General features: G+C 41.8%; 1 protein-coding gene across 7 annotated transcripts in view; it reads right to left on the reverse strand.

Moving 5' to 3' along the window:
- Positions 1-18,927, reverse strand: part of LOC113660615 — a 61,742-nt gene that overhangs the window by 11,724 nt on the left and 31,091 nt on the right. For 2 of the 7 annotated variants that reach the window (XM_027174225.2, XM_027174224.2), the window contains exons 1-2: positions 890-1,051; positions 500-691 (exon numbers count right to left, since the gene is read on the reverse strand). The exons of 2 other annotated variants lie outside the window; for them this stretch is intronic. In XM_027174225.2, the coding sequence (XP_027030026.2) occupies positions 500-691; positions 890-908 (211 nt within the window). In that variant the 5' untranslated portion in view covers positions 909-1,051. Of the gene's footprint in view, positions 1-499; positions 692-889; positions 1,052-8,973; positions 9,468-9,764; positions 9,971-10,566; positions 10,759-10,878; positions 11,008-14,162; positions 14,581-14,844; positions 15,051-17,382; positions 17,575-18,441; positions 18,806-18,927 lie in introns of those variants that run through there. 3 more of the 7 variants (XM_047808180.1, XM_047808206.1, XM_047808364.1) reach the window with 3 other exon arrangements.

An 18,927-nucleotide genomic window follows, 5' to 3' on the forward strand; every position in this document is an offset into this window, starting at 1 on the left:
AGAACGAGAGGGGGAGGGGAAGAGGGTGGGAGGGGAGAGAGGGTGGGGGAGAGACAAAGGGGGGATAGAGAGAGAAAGAGGGGGGGGGGGGTAGTGAGAGACAGTTAAAGCTTGTTTTAAGACAGCAGAGAATGTCCAAACTGGAGCTCATCATCTTTTAGACAGCACAATGCTTTTCTATGGTACCAGATTTTTACCCTTTTATAAAATACAAAACAGCCACTAAATCTGTGGTCCTCAGAACCATAAACTGAAACCTAAGATCCAAGGCAGAAGCATGCAGACTGAGAATGAGAGAATGAGATACAAGAAACAAAAGCATCACATTGAGATGCTAAAACACAGGAACATGTCTAATGGTGCTAATCAGGGTAAGAGAGAGAACTTAATGTAAATAACAGTGGTGCTGATGTTTATTGTAGATGATTTTATCTCTAAAATTCCCAGTTTAATACTCAGTTATTCATCATTCCTGTAAAATCGAGGGGTTTATACTTACCAGGAATGATTTTCATTGCAGACTGAATGTCAGTACCAGCTCGAGACACGACTGGGACAAAAGCAATGATGACATTACTCTGTTTTATGGATTGGACTTCATGAAGATTTGATGATATTGAGAGACGATCTAGAAAGATCTTGTGGGAATCTAAGGTGTCCCCAGTGATCATGACAAAATATCTGGTATTTCCTGTAAGTGTAAGACCAGGGGGGAAAAAAACAGCAGCAAACAAAAATGAGATTAAGAATTATATATATATATATATATATATATATATATATATGTATATATATATATATACATATATATATATATATATATATATATATATATATGTATATATATATATATATATATATGCAGTAACATTTAATTAAGAATACATACCAATTTGAAGTTGAACCATTTTGAAGGTAAAATATCAGTCCAGTTACTCGATGTACAAAGAGTCCGTTGGAAAACATGTGATGTGCAAACCACAGACAGGAGGAATGAGAGAAGGATCACTGTTACTTTTACTTTCACTATTAGACTACTGATTGCATTTCAGAGAAATGACTGCCTATAAATATAATCACTAACAGAATGTTCCAGAGCCTCCACCTCTTCCTGTTTAGGCAAGGCAAAGCAAGGCAAGTTTATTTGTATAGCACATTTCATACACAGAGGTCATTCAAAGTGCTTTACATAGAAATTAGAAAACAATTTATAAGAGAGAGAATATATATATATATATATATATATATATAAAATGTGTGTGTGTGTGTGTGTGTGTGTGTGTGTGTGTGTGTGTGTGTGTGTGTGTAAAAATAAGAGACACACGATAAAATCATAATAAAAACAAAGAACAATTAAAGAAAATAAATGTGATTTTAATAAAAACAGTTTAAAATGTGTTAAAAAGAATAAAACAGGAGTAAAAGTGATTTGGATAAAAAGTGCAGTCAGTGTGAAGCAGCACAGTCAGTGTGAAGCAGCACAGTCAGTGTGAAGCAGCACAGTCAGTGTGAAGCAGCACAGTCAGTGTGAAGCAGCACAGCGCTCATTCAGTAAATGCAGAGTTAAACAGATGTGTTTTTAATCTTGATTTAAAAGTGTCTACTTGTCATGATTCAGCTCGGACTTTGGCCACGTGCAGTTTTGTTTATGTTTCTCGTCACGTGTCTGCCCCGCCTTCGTCTGCTCCTTCCTGTCACCACACCTGCTCCTCATTGTGTCATGATTGTCTTGTATATTTAATTGTGCCGCGTTGCCTTGTGCAGTGCGGAATCTACTGTTGTCCTGTCTTGTCTTCAGTCTGTGTCATGTTTTGTGTTCCCTTTGTTATTAAACCCTGTTTTGTTTTGCTATCCTGCGTCTGGGTCCGTATCTTGCCCCGCGTCATGACAGAAGATTCCGCCGCACCAGGACCCAGCAGGATAGCAGCTTGGACTGGCTGATTGTGGGAGCTTTTTTGTTTTTTTTTCTCCCCCGGACTTTGCGGGTTTGGTGACATCAGTCCGCATTTTTTTGGTGAGGGACGCCGCTCCGCATCCGGTTTCTTCACGGAGGGTGCTGCCTCACTTCCGGGTTGCGGGCCATGTCGCCAGCCCGAGTTTTGTTTTGTTTTGTTTTTTCGGTGTCCTGCGATATCTGCCCCGCATTTGTCCGGTGGGGGGTGTCGCTTCACAATTTGTTCCTGTGGAGGGCGTCTTCCCACTTCCTGTTCGTGGGGGGGTGTTGCAGGAGCGTATTTTTTGGATTTTCTGTTCTGTGGAGGATATATATATAGATATATATATATATATATATATATATATATATATATATATATATATATTTTCTTCTTCCCCGCCCTCCCTCCCTTCCTGTTCCTGGTTCCTGAGGGGTGGGACTGGCAGCGGTGCATTGGGAGTAATGCGCGGCCCTTCAGCTTGGCTGTGGATGTCGCTCGGCCCTTCAGCTCAGCTGTAGACGTCACTCGGCCCTTCAGCTTGAGTGTGGATGTCGCTCGGCCCTTCAGCTCAGCTGTAGACGTCACTCGGCCCTTCAGCTTGAGTGTGGATGTCGCTCGGCCCTTCTGCTCGGCTGCGGACGTCGCTCGGCCCCTCTGCTCGGCTGCGGACGTTGTTCGGCCCCTCTGCTCAGCTGTGGACGTTGCTCGGCCCCCGCTGGCTGCGCCGCCGTGTGCCTTGCTCCCCCCACCTGCCTCGCTGTGTGCCTTGCTCCCCCCACCTGCCTCGCCGTGTGCCTTGCTTCCCCCACCTGCCTCGCCATGTGCCTTGCTTCCCCCACCTGCCTTCGCTGTGTGCCTTGCTTCCTTCACCTGCCTTCGCCGTGTGCCTTGCTCCCCCACCTGCCTTCGCCGTGTGCCTCGCCCCCCCTCCTGGACCTTGTTGGGATTTGGCGCTTCGGGAGCCGCGCCTTGGGGGGGGCTCTGTCATGATGCAGCTCGGACTTTGGCCACGTGCAGTTTTGTTTATGTTTCTCGCCACGTGTCTGCCCCGCCTTTGTCTGCTCCTTCCTGTCACCACACCTGCTCCTCATTGTGTCATGATTGTCTTGTGTATTTAATTGTGCCGCGTTGCCTTGTGCCGTGTTGCCTCGTACAGCGCGGAATCTACTGTTGTCCTGTCTTGTCTTCAGTCTGTGTCATGTTTCGTGTTCCCTTTGTTATTAAACCCTGTTTTGTTTTGCTATCTTGCGTCTGGGTCCGTATCCTGCCCTGCGTCATTACACTACTGTTGAAGCACATCTGATCTCTTCTGGAAGCTGGTTCTAGCTATAGGTGGCATAATATCTAAATGCTGATGCACCTTGTTTTGAGTGAACTCTTAGTATCTCTAACTGACCTGATCCTAATGATCTGAGTAGTCTGCTTGGTTTATATTCAATTAACATCTGTAATGTATTTCGGTCCTAAGACATGAAGTGATTTATAAACCAGTAACGAAACTTTAAAATCTATTCTAAATGTAACTGGAAGCCAGTGTAAGGACCTGAGGACTGGAGTGATGTGCTCAGATGTCAAAGACAGCACTAAGATCTAGTAGCACCAGCACTGATATTTTACATGAATCATAATTTAAGCGAATATCATTTATTATCTTTATGAGCACTGGCTCTGTGCTGTGATGCTGGCGGAAACCAGATTGAAAATTGTCCAGATAGGCATTTGAGTTTGAGAATTTGTTCAGCTGATTGAAAACAACCTTTTCAATGATCTTGCCTATAAAAGGAAGATTTGAGATTGGTCTGTAGTTGCTAAGTATGGTTTTGTCTAGATTACTCTTTTTTAGGAGAGGCTTAACAACTGCCGTTTTTAGGGACTCTGGAAAAGTGCCTGTGAGCAGAGAGGTATTTACTATTTTTAAGAGGTCAGTTTCTAAGCAGTTAAGTACCTTTTTGAGAAAGGATGTGTGGAGGGTGTCAAGGCTGTAAATTGATGCTTTAATATGTTGTACTGTTTCTTCCAGGGTTTTTAAATCAATTATGTCAAATTCTTAGAAATTGACACATTTTTGAGGTTGTTGTAATGATGTAATGAAGCGTCATGAGACTTAGGATTCCTTTGCACGCTTTATTAGGAAATTCGTGGTACAACAGGCGTGGGTCAGAGCCGGCAAACACAGCATTGTAGGAAGGCAAAATCAGAATCAGTAATACAGGAAAAAAGGTCAGGGCAGGTGGCAGACAAATGTAAATCAAAGCAAACAGAACAAAGTCAGAAACCGGAAGAACACAGGACATGAACGCTTGGACGGAATGCAGAGGCAAATCGAGACTTTGCAGTGAAATGGAGTTCAAGTTCATGTTTTATAGGAAACAGGTGACTGAAAGCAGCTGGTGGTGCAATCATGACAGGAGCGGTGGTTAGTGGGAGATGTAGTCAAGCCGCTAGAACTCAGGTGAAGGTTCCCTCTGGTGGCAATCAGGAGACGAGACAGATGCAGACGCAAGGTCGAGGGGCTGGTTTGTCCGGATGGGCCTGACGAAAATCAGCGGTGAGTGCAGGGTCCAGGATGTCTCGTGCCTTCACCCAAGCGCGTTCCTCTGGGCCGTACCCCTCCCAGTCGATAAGATATTTGAGCTGACCGCCCTGGCGCCTGGCATCCAGAATGCTGCGGACCTGGCACGCCTCCTCGCCACCGATCAGCAGAGGTGGTGGTGCTGGTGGGTTGGCAGCCTCCTCCTGCTCCGTTCTCCTGGACCGTCGGCAGGCTTGAGCAGCGAAACATGAAACGTCTATGAAATACGGTACGTATACCAAGCGGTATGACACCGGGTTCACCTGTTTGATTATCTTAAAAGTACCCACGAACCTGGGGCTGAGCTTTCTGCATGGAAGGCGGAGCCGAATGTCACGGGTGGATAACCACACCCACTGTCCAGGTTGGTATTCGGGATGTGGTCTACGATGCCTGTCAGCGTGGCACTTCTGCTGTTTGATGGCCCTCTGAAGTTGGTGATGAGCCGCACTCCAGGTCTCCTCGCGCAGCTGGAACCAGTCATCCACAGCAGGCAGATTGGATGGTTCACCTGCCCATGAGAACAGCAGCGGCTGATACCCGAGGACACACTGGAAAGGCGTGAGGCCGGTGGCTGGATTGGTGAGTGAATTCTGCCCGTATTCTGCCCATATGAGGTACCTGCTCCAGTCAGCTTGGTTGTTCTGGCAGTATGATTGGAGAAAGTGGGTAAGTTCCTGATTCAAGCATTCTGTTTGGCCATTGGCTTGTGGATGATATCCTGAGGTGAGGCTGATATTGATGTTTAAGTGCTTGAAGAAACCCGTCCACACTCAGGAGGTAAACTGTGGTCCTCTGTCTGAGACAATGTCTTCAGGTAGGCCGTAGAAACAGAATACATAATTACAGACGGTTTCTGCGGTCTCAAACGCTGTGGGGAGCTTGGGTAAAGATATCAGGCAGCAGGCTTTGGAGAACCGATCCACGACGGTGAGGATGACAGTGCAATTGACGGATTTGGGCAGATCAGTGACGAAATCGATGGCGATGTGGGACCAAGGTCACTGTGGCATAGGCAGTGGCTGCAACAAATCAGCTGGGAGCTGATGCGATGCTTTCGAGGTGTTGCACACAGTACATCTCCGGACGAACTTGCTGATGTCATCAGACAGAGAGGGCCACCAGAACTTGTTCTGAGCCAAGCGGACGGTGGCCGAGATGCCGGGGTGACCGGAACGAGTCGAGGCATGCAGTAGCTGCAGCAGGGTCGAGCGTAGATTCTCTGGCACGTAGACCTTGGTGGCGGGACAGACATTGAGAGGCAGAGAGAGTGCATTAGCCTGAGCGATCTGAGTCATGATGTCCCATTGAATGGGGGAGATGATCAGGGTTTTGGGGATAACGGGTTCTGCCGGTGAGCTTACGTCAGGCTCACTGTCAAGGCGGGATAATGCGTCGGCTTTAATATTTTTCAATCCGGGTCGGTACGTCACTGTAAAATGGAAGCGGGTGAAGAACATGGCCCACGGTGCTTGGCGAGGGTTCATCCGCTTAGCCGAGCATAGGTATTTGAGGTTTTTTGATCTGTGAAGACCGTGAAAGGATGTTGAGCGCCCTCCAGCCAGTGACGCCACTCCGAAAAGGCTGCCTTCATAACCAGTAGCTCTCGATCCCCCATGTCATAGTTGCACTCAGCAGGAGACAGTTTCTTGGAAAAGTAAGCACACGGGAACATCTTCTCAGACAGACCTTGACGCTGGGAGAGGACTGCTCCGATGCCCGTACTGGAGGCATCGACGTTGATCGCAAACGGCCGATCTGGGTCAGGGTGGTGCAGGATGGGTGCTGTGGTGAAGCGCTTCTTTAAGAGTTGAAAGGCTCTGACTGCCTCCGGTGACCATGTGAGACGGGTCAATACCTTCCTTATCATAGTCTTGAGGGGGCTGCAATTGTGCTGAAACCCCGGATGAAGCAGCAGTAGAAGTTGGCGAACCCGAGGAAACGCTACAGCTCCTTAAACGGTTTGGGGTTGGGGCTGCTCACTGCCTCCACTTTCGAGTCTTCCATGCCGACCCCTCCGGCTGAGATGACATAGCACAGAAACAACGTGGAGGTCTTGTGGAACTCGCATTTCTCAGCTTTGGCATAGAACTGATCAGGTGCTTGAATCAGGTGCTTTAGGATGGCTCTCACATGCTGTATGTGCTCCTCAAACAACTCTGAGTGGATGAGGATGTTGTCGATGTACACCCACCAATCCAGCATATCACGGAAGACATCATTAATGAAGGATTGAAATACGGACGGATTGTTAGCAAGGCTGAACGGCATAACCAAATATTCATAGTGTCCAGACTGTGTGGAGAAGGTGGTTTTCCACTCGTCCCCCTCTCGTATAAGGATCAAGTTGTATGCGTTGCGTAAGTCCAATTTTGTAAAGAACTTGGCCTTGTGCAGCTGTTCCAGGGCCGAGGAGACAAGTAGGAGCGGGTAGCGAAATTTCACAGTGATCTCGTTCAGCGCTCGATAATCAATGCATGGGCGGAGGCCCCCGTCCTTATTTTTTACGAAAAAAAAAAGTAAAACGTAAATCAATGCAAACAGAACAAAGTCAGAAACCGGAAGAACACAGGACATGAACACTCGGACCGAATGCAGAGATAAATCTAGACTTTGCAGTGAAATGGAGTTCAAGTTCATGTTTTATAGGAAACCAGTGATTGAAAGCAGCTGGTTGTGCAATCATGACAGGAGCGGCTACATAGATGCTTCGTTCGTAACAAATGAGGTCTGACTGACCGCATTACAATATGAGGTTTACAATTCTGATTTTACTGATTTTCTAAGAGAAAAAGGTTGCAAACTCATTGCGTTTGTTGTCAGAGAGCATTTTACTAGGAACTTCATTTGGGGGGTTTGTTAGTCTCTCTACAGTGGCAAAAAGAGTGCGAGTGTTATTTATGTTGTTGTTTATAATGTTTGAGAAGAAGATCTGTCTAGCTGTGCCTAGTTCTACATTGAAAGCACGAAGACTGTCCATATAGACGCTATAATGTACTTCAAATTTTGTTTTCCGCCACATACCTTCAGCTTTTCTGCATGTTCTTTTCATGCTCTGTACCATTGTTGTGTTTCTCCAAGGTGCTTTACGACTGCCAGTGATCATGCTGACCTTTACTGGAGCTATACCATCAATAACATCTTTAACTTTTGAGTTAAATTTTTCATGGAGAACATCAACAGATAATATGATGGTGAAGATGAAGGCCTAATTAATATCTTCCAAAAATATGACATATATATATACATAATATATATACACAATATATATATATATATACATAATATACATATATATATATGTGTGTGTGTGTGTCATTTTTTATCAATCATTGCTGGATCAGTAATTTGTCACAACAGTGTAAACAAACACACTTTTGGTAAGCCTGTTAATTCAAACAGAATGTAAAAGAAAAAAAACAGAAAAACAATAAAGCACACACTATTGTTTAGACATTTAGAGCATTTTATTTTGTCTGACTCTGTGTTAATTGTGTTAATAAAGAGACTCTGCGTGGCTGTCATGTTGTTTCTCTCTCAGAGCAGTGAAGCCTATAGATTTATATGGACATATTTTTTTCATTAATCGATTTGAAGGACTTACGAATGCTGTTCGATGTTCAGGGTTTTTATTTCTGAGAATTTGTTGTTTTGAGGCTGCAGCCTAACTATTGCAGGACATAATTAGTAAAGTCTCATTTTCTATTATATTCTAACCTTGGTGTAGTGGCAACTCACACACACACACACACACACACATACATTTATCCGGGTGTCACACAGACCGAGCATGGACATTGTAAATGAAGCTGACGCCTTTTTGTACAGAAATAATTCCTTTTGTTGGTGAATGAAGTGACGTGACGTGACATACGGCTAAGTACGGTGACCCATACTCAGAATCCGTTCTCTGCATTTGACCCATCCAAAGTGCACACACACAGCAGTGAACACACACACACACCGTAAACACACACCTGGAGCAGTGGGGAGCTATTTATGCTGCGGCGCCCGGGGAGCAGTTGGGGGGGTTCGGTGCCTTTCTCAAGGGCACCTCAGTCGTGGCCGGCCCGAGACTCAAACCCACAACCTTAGGTTGTTGAGTCAGACTCTCTAACCATTAGACCACGACTTGCCCTATAAACTCCACACACACAAGGCGGAGGTGGGAATCGAACCCCCGACCCTGGAGGTTTGAGGCAAACGTGCTAACCACTAAGCCATCGTGCGATGAAGGACGATTCAGTGGAATATATTTTCTAACCCATGAACGTTGTATATCAGATCTATACTGCGCTTCCATTTTAGTCATGGCATTAATAATTATAAAAGATATTGGTGTAAGAAATGTCCAGTTATATGTTTTAATAAAACAGCATCACTTTACTGCAAGGGTTTTTATTCTCTTTAATTGTTTTAATTATTTATTCAGCTGAAGTTTTCACAAATATACATCACACACACACACACACACACACACACACACACACACACACACACACACACACACACACACACACACACACTACTCTAATCTAAATACAGATATTTCTGTTCACAGTGGAAAGCGCATGCAGTCTAATACTGTAAATCATTCCATTATATTATTGATAAAATCTAGAAGAAGCTCAAGGATGAAACATCAGGAGCTCAACTTTTTAATCATTAATTAAATCAGTATTTACTGGAATGTAAGAAGAGTGCAGACAGTGTGATAGTGCAGGAAAATGGTATTTGTAATATTTACTGGTAATAAGAATGAGCAGACCAGTAACTGTACCAAAACCAGCACCAATACCAGCACCAGTACCAGCAACAGCACCTTCATTACAATGCTTCTTATCACACTCATTACAAAGTTCAACAGCAAGTGCACTGATAACTGCTCCAAAAACTGCACCAATAACTGCACCAATAACTGCATCAAGGACTTTCCTTTTGTAAGAGGTTTGCTCCACCTGCAAATAAAACAAAAATAAAAAATTGATTAAAATTAAATACAGAATTTGACTCACCTAAATGATGCTTTGTGGAAATATTTCATTTCTATATAAAACACTGCACATGCAAAATACAGTGTAGTTATTATTTTTGACCAGTAGTCAGCAGCAGAGACTTTGTGTATGTTTTATTTGTGAGACATGTTTCTGCTTTAATTTCACTTCCTTTACCTCTCCATTACTCTCATAATAACTCTCAAATAAAAGCCGTATTAAAAGCCTGTAATTTCAATGGGGTGACATTCAGGACTCTACCTTTGGGTTCTTTATTCCACACAGATGATCCTTCACAGCATTGATTGCATCGTCGTTGCGCAGGCATCTTAACAGCCCTTGGTCTTCATGAAAGAGACAATCAACAGCGAACACATCCGTCCTGTTCACATGGCGTCTGACGTCTGGAACAACAATATCCGGATCAAAGGTGTGGTGGAGTATCACGAGAACGACAGGCTTATCCTCTGAGAGAGAGAGAGAGAGAGAGAGAGAGAGAGAGAGAGAGAGTCAAAGAGAGAGAGAGACAAAGAGAGGGAGGGAGAGGGGGAGGTGTAGGAAGGGAGAGAGAGAGAGAGAGAGAGAGAGAGACAGAGAGAGAGAGAGAGAGAGAGAGAGAGAGAGAGAGAGAGAGAGAGAGAGAGAGAGAGAGAGAGAGAGAGAGAGGATAAAAACTTGTTTTAAGACAGCAGAAAATGTGCAAACTGGAGCTCATCATCTTTTAGACAGCACGATGCTTTTCTATGGTACCAGATTTTTATTCTTTTATAAAATACAAAACAGCCACTAAATCTGTGGTCCTCAGAACCATAAACTGAAACCTAAGATCCAAGGCAGAAGCATGCAGACTGAGAATGAGAGAATGAGATACAAGAAACAAAAGCATCACATTGAGATGCTAAAACACAGGAACATGTCTAATGGTGCTAATCAGGGTAAGAGAGAGAACTTAATGTAAATAACAGTGGTGCTGATGTTTATTGTAGATGATTTTATCTCTAAAATTCCCAGTTTAATACTCAGTTATTCATCATTCCTGTAAAATCGAGGGGTTTATACTTACTAGGAATGATTTCCATTGCAGACAGAATGTCAGTACCAGCTCGAGACACGACTGGGACAAAAGCAATGATGACATCACTCTTATTTACGGCTCGGACTTCGTGAAGATTTGATGATATTGAGAGACGATCTAGAAAGGTCTTGTGGGAATCTAAGGTGTTCCCAGTGATCATGACAAAATATCTGGTATTTCCTGCAACAAAAACAGCAGCAAAAATAAGAATGAGATTAAGAAAGATATTTACACACACACACACACACACACACACACACACACACACACACGCCTTAACATTTCATTAAGAATACATACCATGAACCATTCTGAAGGTAAAATATCAGTCCAGTTACTCGATGTACAAAGAGTCCGTATGAGATCAAGTGATGTGCAAACCACAGACAGAAGGAATGAGAGAAGGTTCACTGTTACTTTCACTATTAGACTGCAGACTGTTTCACAGCAGTGAGAGTCTATCAATATACTCACTTACAGAATGGTCCAGAGCCTCCACCTCTTCCTGTTTACAGTTTTTTTTTCAATTGTTTACACGCAATTTTGAAAACAGAGTCAAAATATAATCACAATTATCCAAACACCACAATCAATTAGCAAAATTCCTAGATTGTTTGCAAAATGACACACTTCAGTCAAAACATATACACATATTTGTGAAAATGCTATTTGTTTTCATTTAACCAACACAGTCATCAATGATCATACACTATTGCAGCCAGTTTCACACTGCTGTGATAAATAAAAAACACATTTGTAAAAAAAAACAAAAAAAACAATAGATTTTTGGCCAGACATTCTTACTGTATGTAAGAGATAATTTAGGTGACAAAAAATAGTGAGAAACTCATAACATTATTCAGGATTTGAGATATAAGGAGAATGTAGACAAATACTGTAGGCCTACTATAACCTTACCAAGCACTCCACAACACTTGATGTTGCAGACTGAATATTTCAAGTATTTATTTCAATACTTACAGTATTTCTTACCATAATCAGTTACAGTAATCAACCAACAATGATATCAATTACTGTAAACGAATAAAATCTATAGACAAATAAAAATTACTGCATGAATTACAGTACATACACTTTGACTCTGAAGAAAAGTAAAGTAAACGTAAACAGAAATGAAAGAAAACTACTGTAAAAGCAACAAGAATACTGTAACTATCCGTCTCTCCGTCTGGCTGGATCAGGCCATAAGATTTCATCCACATCACAGGCTATGTCTTCATTGGCAAGGCACCATTGGAAGAATCGCCTTGTGTGACGAATCCACCCCTGCACTGAAGCTGCTTCAATAAGATCACATGCCTGTTCCATGGCCTGAATGAGGGGCAAACGGTCATAAGGCCGCAGGTCATATACCTTCCACCGCCACGCTGAAAAAAATTCTTCTATAGGATTTAGGAAGGGGGAGTTTGGGGGAAGGTATAAAACTTCAAAAATCAGGGTGATCATGGAACCAGTTCTGGACCAGAGCAGCCCGATGAAATGAGACATTGTCCCAAACGATCTGGTCCACTTGGTGTAATGCTGTGACAATCTCATGCAATCGGTCAAGAAATGCAAGTATCAGATTTGCATTATAGGGTCCCAGATTTGCATGGTGGTGGAGGACCCCATTTTGTGTGATAGCAGCGCAAAGGGTGATGTTACCCTGTCGCTGCCCTGGCACATTGGTGATTGCCCTGTGCCCAATTAAATTTCTCCCTCTTCTTCTTGTTTTTGCAAGGTTAAATCCAGCCTCATCCACATATATAAATTCATGTTGAATTTCAGCAGCATCCATTTGCAAGACTCTCTGAAACACATTAAAGAAAATAGGATGCTATTCAATATCTATAGCACAGTATTTTTTTTGTGACAGAACATTATGAGCAGTGCATGATACCACACCATAGTCAGATGAATAATGCATACCTCCACATACTCATTGCGCAGATGTTTCACTCTCTCTGAATTTCTGTCAAATGGTACCCGATACAGTTGCTTCATGTATATTTGATTTTTCTTTAGGATTCGACCTAATGTTGACAGAGAGACTCGTTGGATGTTATTGAAAATATTGTCATTGATGATATTGGCTTGGATTTCTCGTAGCCTGATACCATTATTGGCCAAAACCATGTTCACAATGGCGGCCTCTTGTGCACGACTAAACATAGGGCCCCTCCCACCTTGGTGTCCTCGACCCTCAATCCTATGTAAAATACTGTCAAATGTCACAGTAAACAATATTGATTATACAAGCTTCAGTTTCAATGTATACTGTGTGGTTAGCTTACCTGTTTTCTCGATGAAATATCCGAATTACTGATGCAACAGTATTTCTGCTGAGATTTGGTTGAACTCTTTGTCCAGCTTCCATCAGTGTCAGTCCATGGTTGATAACATGGTCAATAAGTGTTGCACGGATTTCTTGAGTCAAATTTGGTCCTCGTCTTCTTTGTTCAGGTTCTATCACCTCTTCAAGTCCTTCTCTACCTCTTCCTCTACCTAGGTGTCTTCCTCTACCTCCTTCTCCTCTTCCTCTACCTCCTTCTTCTCTTCCTCTACCTTCTTCTCCTCTTCCTATGCCTCTTCCTCTACCTTCTTCTCCTCTACCTATGCCTCTTCCTCTACCTTCTTCTCCTCTACCTCTGCCTCTACCTCTACCTCCTTCTCCTCTTCCTCTTCCTCTATTCTCACTCTTCTTCTTCTTCTTCTAACTCCTTCCATTTTTGTTGAAGACAGGTGAACTCACCTGCTGCCTTTTATAGCACACCTGAGTGCTGTAATGTGTGTAGAGTTTTACAAATCACTGTGTGTAATGTTTTGCAAAAAGGGTGAAGCAGACATTGTGTGTAATGTTGTGCAAATCTGTGGAGGTGTTTTGCTAATTGTGTGGAAATTTTAATTTTAGTGTGTAAACAATCGTGAAAAACTGTAATATGATACATGGTGAATACGAAGGCCTAATAAACACTTTAAAAAAATAATTTCTTTGTTAAAAATGTCTTTCAAAAATATTCATACCAAGTTTATATATTTATTAATCATTGCTGGATCAGCAATTTGTCACGACAAAGTAAACAAACACACTGTTGGTAAACGTGTTAATTCAAAAAGAATGTCAAAGAAAAAGAAACAGAAAAACCCTAAAGCACACACTATTGTTTAGACATTTAGAGCATTTTATTTTGTCTATTTTGTTTGATGTGAATAGTAACTGAAGCTCTTGACCTGTATCTGGTGATAGTCACCTGGTGAGTGTATATATAAACAGCACAATGCAGCCCATGCCTCATACGGCCATATTATCTGGTGTGAAGATAATTTATTGAGTCCAGATTCTTGCAGGCTGTTTTCTAGCCTTTCTTGGGCCTTCTGCAATGCAGGCCAACATGAAGCAAAGGTAATAATCACCCCAGAGATGATTATTTCTATCCTTCAGCAGTTTCCTAAAAATAAAAAAATGACATTTATGTTAATTATATGTATTATTTATGAATATTATTAAAATGTTTTGATATTTTTGTAGTTTAGTTTAATGTTGTGTAAGAAATGTCCAGTTATATGTTTTAATAAAACAGCATCACGTTACTGCAAGGGTTTTTATTCTCTTTATTTGTTTCATTTATTTATTCAGCAGAAGGTTTTTCACAAATATACATGACACACACACACACACACTTCCGGATTAAACTGAGAGAAACATCAGGCATGCTTAACTTTTTAATCATGAATTAAATCAGTATTTAAAAAAATTTAAGATTATTGCAGGAGGTTTTTGTAATATTTACTGGTAAAAAGAATGACCAGACCAGTAACTGCACCAAAACCAGCACCAATACCAGCACCAATACCAGCAACAGCACCTGCATTACAATGCTCATTATCACACTCATCACAAAGTGCAACAGCAAGCGCAATGATAACTGCTCCAAAAACTGCACCAGAAACTGCACCAATAACTGCAACAAAGACTATCCTTATGTAAGAGGTTTGCTCCACCTGTAAATAAATAAAAAATTGATTAAAATTAATTACAGAATTTGACTAAATTGTGATTTGTAGAAATATTACTTTTCTAAAAAAAACACTGCACATGCAAAATACAGTGAAGTGATCATTTTTGACCAGTAGTCGGCAGCAGAAACTTTGTGTATGTTTTATTTGTGAGAAACATTTCTGATTTAATTCCACTTCCTTTATCTCTCCATTACTCTCATGATAACTCTCAAATAAATTTCAAAGGGGTGGCATTCAGGACTCTACCTCTGGGTGCTTCATTCTTCTCAGATGATCCTTCACAGCATTGATTGCATCATCGTTGCGCAGGCATCTCAACAGCCCTTGATCTTCATGAAAGACACAATCAACAACGAACACATCCGTCCTGTTCACATGGGATCTGATGTCTGGAACAACAATATCCGGATCAAAGGTGTGGTGGAGTATCACGAGAACGACAGGCTTATCCTCTGAGAGAGAGAGAGAGAGAGAGAGAGAGAGAGAGAGAGAGAGAGAGAGAGAGAGAGAGAGAGAGAGATAAAGATAGATAGATAGATAGATAGATAGATAGATAGATAGATAGATAGATAGATAGATAGATAGATAGATAGATAGACAAAGAGACAAAGATAGATAGATAGATAGATAGATAGATAGATAGATAGATAGATAGATAGATAGATAGATAGATAGATAGATAGATAGATAGATAGACAAAGAGACAAAGATAGATAGATAGATAGATAGATAGATAGATAGATAGATAGATAGATAGATAGATAGATAGATAGATAGATAGATAGATAGATAGATAGATAGAGTGGGGGGGTAAAAAACTTGTTTTGAGACAGCGGAAAATGTGCAAACTGGAGCTCATCATCTTTTAGACAGCACGATGCTTTTCTATGGTACCAGAATTTTTCCAAACATTAGCAATTTTGTATTGTTTTTTTATAGAATCAAAAATCAACTAAAATCCTGAACTTTATCATTAATGTCATTATCAGTAAACTATTGTGGCTGCCTTTCTGTTCTCTCTTCTTTCTCCTGCTCATGTAAATCACCATTTTTGTTTGGCCCACAATGAAATTTAAAAGTTAACATTCTGCTTGTTTTCACTGTGTGTGTTTTAGTCCCAGAATAATATTTTGCATTAAAACACATCTATTAAAAATGTTGAAAACAGTTTTAATCAGGAGCATTGTGTAAAACATGAAAAATCGTCTCCCTCTGGCGGCAGAAGGGACACTCTTGACCTGTCTCTGGACACAGAGCTGAGATAAAAGCATTGACAGCAATGACGGCATGCAGGATAGATCTACCAGATATCTTGGAGAACGGCGGCTTGTAACTTGACCCCTTGTGACATTAAGAGTGCACTGCTGACAACTGCTGGGTTTTTATTTTGCCAGTAAAATGTTTGTCATTTAAAAGAGCTGTATTGAAATGCCAGTATGCACTCTTTGGTTTAAAAATAGAGTTTAAAATTCCTTTACATGAGACCAAATTGTGGTCTGAAAGGCGAAACAGGGCTAATACAATAATACTTTTAATTGTGCGTAAAAACATAAAACCTGTCCAACTTCGCATAGGCATAAAATTGTTACATACATGAGCCCATGTGTACTGTCTATCAGAGGAGTGAAGAGATCTCCAAACGTCATTTAACTCGTGTTATGGATTAACGGTGTGCAGGAAGGTGTGTGGGGTTCTATATGGTTACGGTCTTTGTTGTCTGTTTTACCCGGTCAGACTTACTCCCAAAAGAGATCATCCTTATCGGGGAGCTTGCCAAAGAGGGAGAGATCCCTCTGCAGAGTCCCCTGTTTAATAAAGGGGGGGACATTAGACAGTGTCACTTTCTTAGAAGGGGCTGAAAGGGGGAATACATGGGTAAGAGAGCACCCGACCACAATCCACTTCTGAGCCAGTAAGGTCGCCCGTTCTATGGTGTTCAGAAAAAGAACCACCGCGCTGTTCATTTGGAAGGCCGCCACCACATTCTCATGCCCAAACACATCTCCAGCAGCCAGACAGCAATCCTCCACACTAGTGCCGCGTCAGCTCGCACTGACGCCCAGAGCTTTCTCTAAATCCAGAGAACTCATGGAATGAAGATGTTAGAAAACAAAATAAAATAAATAAATGATAGTTAACTAAAAAAAATTTATCAAAAAAAGATGTATGTGAAACGAATGCGACAAACGCCCTGGCGCTCCACTGCGCCTGCACTGCGCAAAGAGAGAGTGAGAGAGAGAGGGGGAAGGAGGGGGAGGGAGGGGGGAGGGGGAGAGGGGGGAGGGGGAGATAGAGGTAGGGAGATGGAGGGGGAGAGAGAGAGAGAGAGAGAGAGAGAGAGAGAGAGAGAGAGAGAGAGAGAGAGAGAGAGAGAGAGAGAGAGAGACGGTAAAAACGTGTTTCAAAACAGCAGAAAATGTGCAAACTGGAGCTCATCATCTTTTAGACAGCACAATGCTTTTCTATGGTACCAGATTTTTATTCTTTTATAAAGTACAAAACAGCCACTAAATCTGTGGTCCTCAGAACCATAAACTGAAACCTAAGATCCAAGGCAGAAGCATGCAGACTGAGAATGAGAGAATGAGATACAAGAAACAAAAGCATCACATTGAGATGCTAAAACACAGGAACATGTCTAATGGTGCTAATCAGGGTAAGAGAGAGAACTTAATGTAAATAACAGTGGTGCTGATGTTTATTGTAGATGATTTTATCTCTAAAATTCCCAGTTTAATACTCAGTTATTCATCATTCCTGTAAAATCGAGGGGTTTATACTTACTAGGAATGATTTCCATTGCAGACTGAATGTCAGTACCAGCTCGAGACACGACTGGGACAAAAGCAATGATGACATCACTCTCATTTACGGCTCGGACTTCATGAAGCCTTGATGATATTGTGAGATGATCTAGAAAGGTCTTGTGCGAATCTAAGGTGTTCCCAGTGATCATGACTGAATATCTGATATCTCCTGTAACACCAAAACAAAAACAGCAGCAAACATAAAAATGAGATTAAGAAGTATTATATATATAAGTATAAGTATAAGTAATATATATATTATGGCATGCCATTTGGGAAATTATTCATCAGAGAATTGAATGAAAAGTCTGAATATATTGAATGGATTCTGAATATATTGAATGTAAAGTTTTGCACTTTGCAGACGGTCCCTTGGGATCTGTTTCTCAGTCGTCTGCACATTTTGTCCACCACGGAGGAAGGATCATGGACTTCAGATCTCCTTAGTATCACAGAGTCTAACTGGAGATGTCTCAGGATTCTTAGAGTCGGCCTCGGCTCAGTGGACGTCCAAAGGCTTCGTCCCACAGAGGACGTTGGGAGCTGGTACAGCTACCTAGCCTCAGACAATAGGCAGACAGTAGTGAAGTGGACACAAAAAGAGACCCAAGTTAGTGATCTTGATCCGTGTCTGTTAGATATGTAAATAGGGGAAACTTTCCTTCACCTTCCTCTGTGAAATAGTGAATACATTTCTTCACCCGTAGTCCGACACCACTTTGGGCCGTACACACACTGATAAACGTGTTAACCGTCTCTTCAATTCTTAAAATTGCAGCAAATAAGTTTATTGCTGACTAAGTCATTCTGCCTAAAGTACAAGATATCGGGTGTGTCTTGATGATGTGAGGAATCATTCAATATATTCAGACTTTTCATTCAATATATTCCGAGTTTTTCATTCAATATATTCAGAATCCATTCAATATATTCCAGTTATGTGGTCACCATGCCGCCCACGCGACATCACCGCTAGGAGATGAGGCTGCATCAACTTCATTTTAACTTTTAAGCATTAAATCCTTTGTTTACTTACCTTTAAACTCTTCCCTTTCTTCACTGGGGTAATATTTTTCAAAACAAATATTTTTCATAAATCCCCAAGAGTCCAATGAAATGGAATATCCAAACGTTTTAATCCAAATTTAATAGCCTCACAATAATTACGTTTCTGACCGAAAAATGTAAACAGTAGTTCACTTCCGTCCATTCTTTCGGCTCTCGCTTCTCATTTGAGGCTTATAAAACTACACTTGGGTGTCAAATTTGTAGTCCAGAGTCTAACAAATCAAAGAAGCCCTCTCATGAGCCAATCGGTGCCCGTGGTGCAGAGATAGGCAGCTAAGAAGCCAATGATGGCTCTCCATTCTATCTGGAACACACTCCTTTGATTGACAATTGCTCCCTCCAGTAGCGATTTAATGATCCGGGATCTTTACAGCTCTTTAACCAATAAGGAGACGATTCCAACATGACCCATCTGTGAGGGGAGGGGTGCCTGGCAGAGGCGTGAGAAAACCTT

The sequence above is a fragment of the Tachysurus fulvidraco genome, chromosome 1 (assembly GCF_022655615.1).
Source record: "Tachysurus fulvidraco isolate hzauxx_2018 chromosome 1, HZAU_PFXX_2.0, whole genome shotgun sequence".
Taxonomy (NCBI): domain Eukaryota; kingdom Metazoa; phylum Chordata; class Actinopteri; order Siluriformes; family Bagridae; genus Tachysurus; species Tachysurus fulvidraco.